We start from the raw sequence: 2,169 nt of genomic DNA on the forward strand, positions 1-2,169 counted from the left end.
TGTGTGTGTGTGTTTGCCTGTGCCTTGTGAAGAGAGACCAGTTCTTAAAGCAGAGGCATCTGTACTCATATGTTAAGATGACTTATAATACAGAGGTCAGAAGTTGGTCAATAGATGGAACTAAGTAGGGAAACTGACATAATTCACAGGATGGTTTTAAACTAAATTCATAAAGTGCAAGGAACCACATGGAAGGAGGGATTCTTTATGTGCTGAAGGTTCAGCTGTAGCAGGAAGGCCACCTTGTTCCTCAGCATTGTTGACAACATCTCTAACCACTCCCCCTCCTACTTATTCCTTCGCCTCCTGGCTTCCTGTTTGCACTTGAACATGTGGAACAAGCATCTTTGTCAGGTTCTTAGCAGTGGCAGCTCCCTCTGCCAGGCACACACTTCTTCTGACATCACAAAGGGTTCTTCTCTCTCTTTTCAGGAATCTTCAAGCATCACCTAGTTTGAAGCTCTTCCCTGAACACTCAGGACAAAATAACACCTCCTACCACTCTCTCCTCTATACCTGGTTTTGTTTTCTTCATAGCATCTGTGGCATTCTGACATATTGTATCATCTTTCATTGGAATATCCTCATTCACCATTCTTGGATTGGGAGAGGTTTATTTTTCAGCACTTTCTACTGGTCAGCACTAAATATGTATTTCTCAAATAAATGAAGAAATACCTCATTAGAACTCTAGAATATATGAGCTCTTTGCCAATGTGATGAGAATGGGACAAAAAATCTTTGTCAGAGATGAAATGGAGTACACTTTGGAAGAGAACTTTTCTATAAATAAGGTATTAAGATCAATTACTTGAGGGCTATTTCAGCTATGTGAATTATGCCAGTTTGTGTGCAAACTAGTCATGTTGTTTTCCTTTTTTCCTGGTCGTCACCTCCACCCCATGGAGTCAGAGAATAATACACGAATTTCAGAATTTCTTCTTCTGGGACTTTCAGAAGAACAAGAACTGCAACCTCTCATATTTGGGCTCTTCCTCTCCATGTACCTAATCACTGTGTTTGGAAACCTGCTCATCATCTTGGTTGTCAACTCAGACTCCCACCTCCACACCCCCATGTACTTCTTCCTCTCCAACCTGTCCTTTGTAGACATCTGTTTTACTTCCACCACCATCCCAAAGATGCTGTGGAACATCCAGACACAGAGCAAAGGTATCACCTATGAAGGCTGCATCACCCAGATGTATTTTTACATGCTCTTTGCAGGATTAGATGACATTTTCCTGAGTGTGATGGCCTATGATCGGTATGTGGCCATCTGCCACCCCCTGCACTATATGGTTATCATGAGCCCCCGGCTCTGCGGACTGCTGGTTCTGATATCCTGGGTGCAGATTGCCTTGTATTCCTTACTACACAGCTTAATGGTGTTGCGGTTGTCCTTCTGTCCAGTTGTGCAAATCCCCCACTTTTTCTGTGAACTCAGTCAGGTGGTAAAGCTTGCTACTTCTGACAACTTTCTTAATAACATAGTGATGTATTTGTCATCTGTCCTGATCGGTGTTGGTCCTTTTGCTGGTATCCTTTACTCATACTCTAAAATAGTTTCTTGCATATGTAAAATCACATCAGCTCAGGGGAAGTATAAAGCATTTTCCACCTGTGTGTCCCACCTCTCAGTTGTCTTCCTATTTTATTTTACAACCTTAGGAGTTTACTTTAGCTCTGCTGCTTCCCACAGCTCACATTCAAGTACAGTCGCCTCGGTGATGTACACTGTGGTCACACCCATGCTGAATCCTTTCATCTACAGTCTGAGAAACCGAGATATAAAAGAGGGTCTAAAGAGATTGTATTTGATGCCAAGTGTAAAAGACCAACTATACTAGTGCTCTGGATTGCATAACTCAAAGTATCAAAACCAGAAATTGTTCTTTGTTCAATGTGAAATAAAATTTTCTCCTTGCACTTATTTCCTGGGATTTCCACTTTTATTTCCTTTTTTGAATTCAGTATCTTTATAGAATTTTAGGAATCTTTATTCTCAGTCTTATATATGGACAGTTTTTATTTTTTCCTACCCACCATTTTCCTGGGATTTCCACTTTTCTCTCCTTGTTTGAATTCAGTATCTTTATAGAATTTTAGGAATCTTTATTCTCAGCCTTATATATAGACAGTTTTTATTTTTTCCTACCCACGATTTTC

The 2,169-nt window shown here is 40.5% G+C and overlaps 1 protein-coding gene across 1 annotated transcript; it reads left to right on the forward strand.

Moving 5' to 3' along the window:
• Positions 1-902: 902 nt before the first annotated feature.
• On the forward strand, positions 903-1,850 carry LOC138086067 (olfactory receptor-like protein OLF4). Its single transcript, XM_068980841.1, has one exon. It carries the CDS (start codon positions 903-905, stop codon positions 1,848-1,850), a length of 948 nt encoding a protein of 315 aa, XP_068836942.1.
• The last annotated feature ends 319 nt before the right edge of the window (positions 1,851-2,169 follow it).

The sequence above is a fragment of the Capricornis sumatraensis genome, chromosome 9 (assembly GCF_032405125.1).
Source record: "Capricornis sumatraensis isolate serow.1 chromosome 9, serow.2, whole genome shotgun sequence".
NCBI classification, from domain to species: Eukaryota; Metazoa; Chordata; class Mammalia; order Artiodactyla; family Bovidae; genus Capricornis; species Capricornis sumatraensis.

Coding starts and splice junctions, on each gene's coding strand:
- LOC138086067 (XM_068980841.1), top strand. CDS start 903: ATGGAGTCAGAGAATAATACACGAATTTCAGAATTTCTTCTTCTGGGA.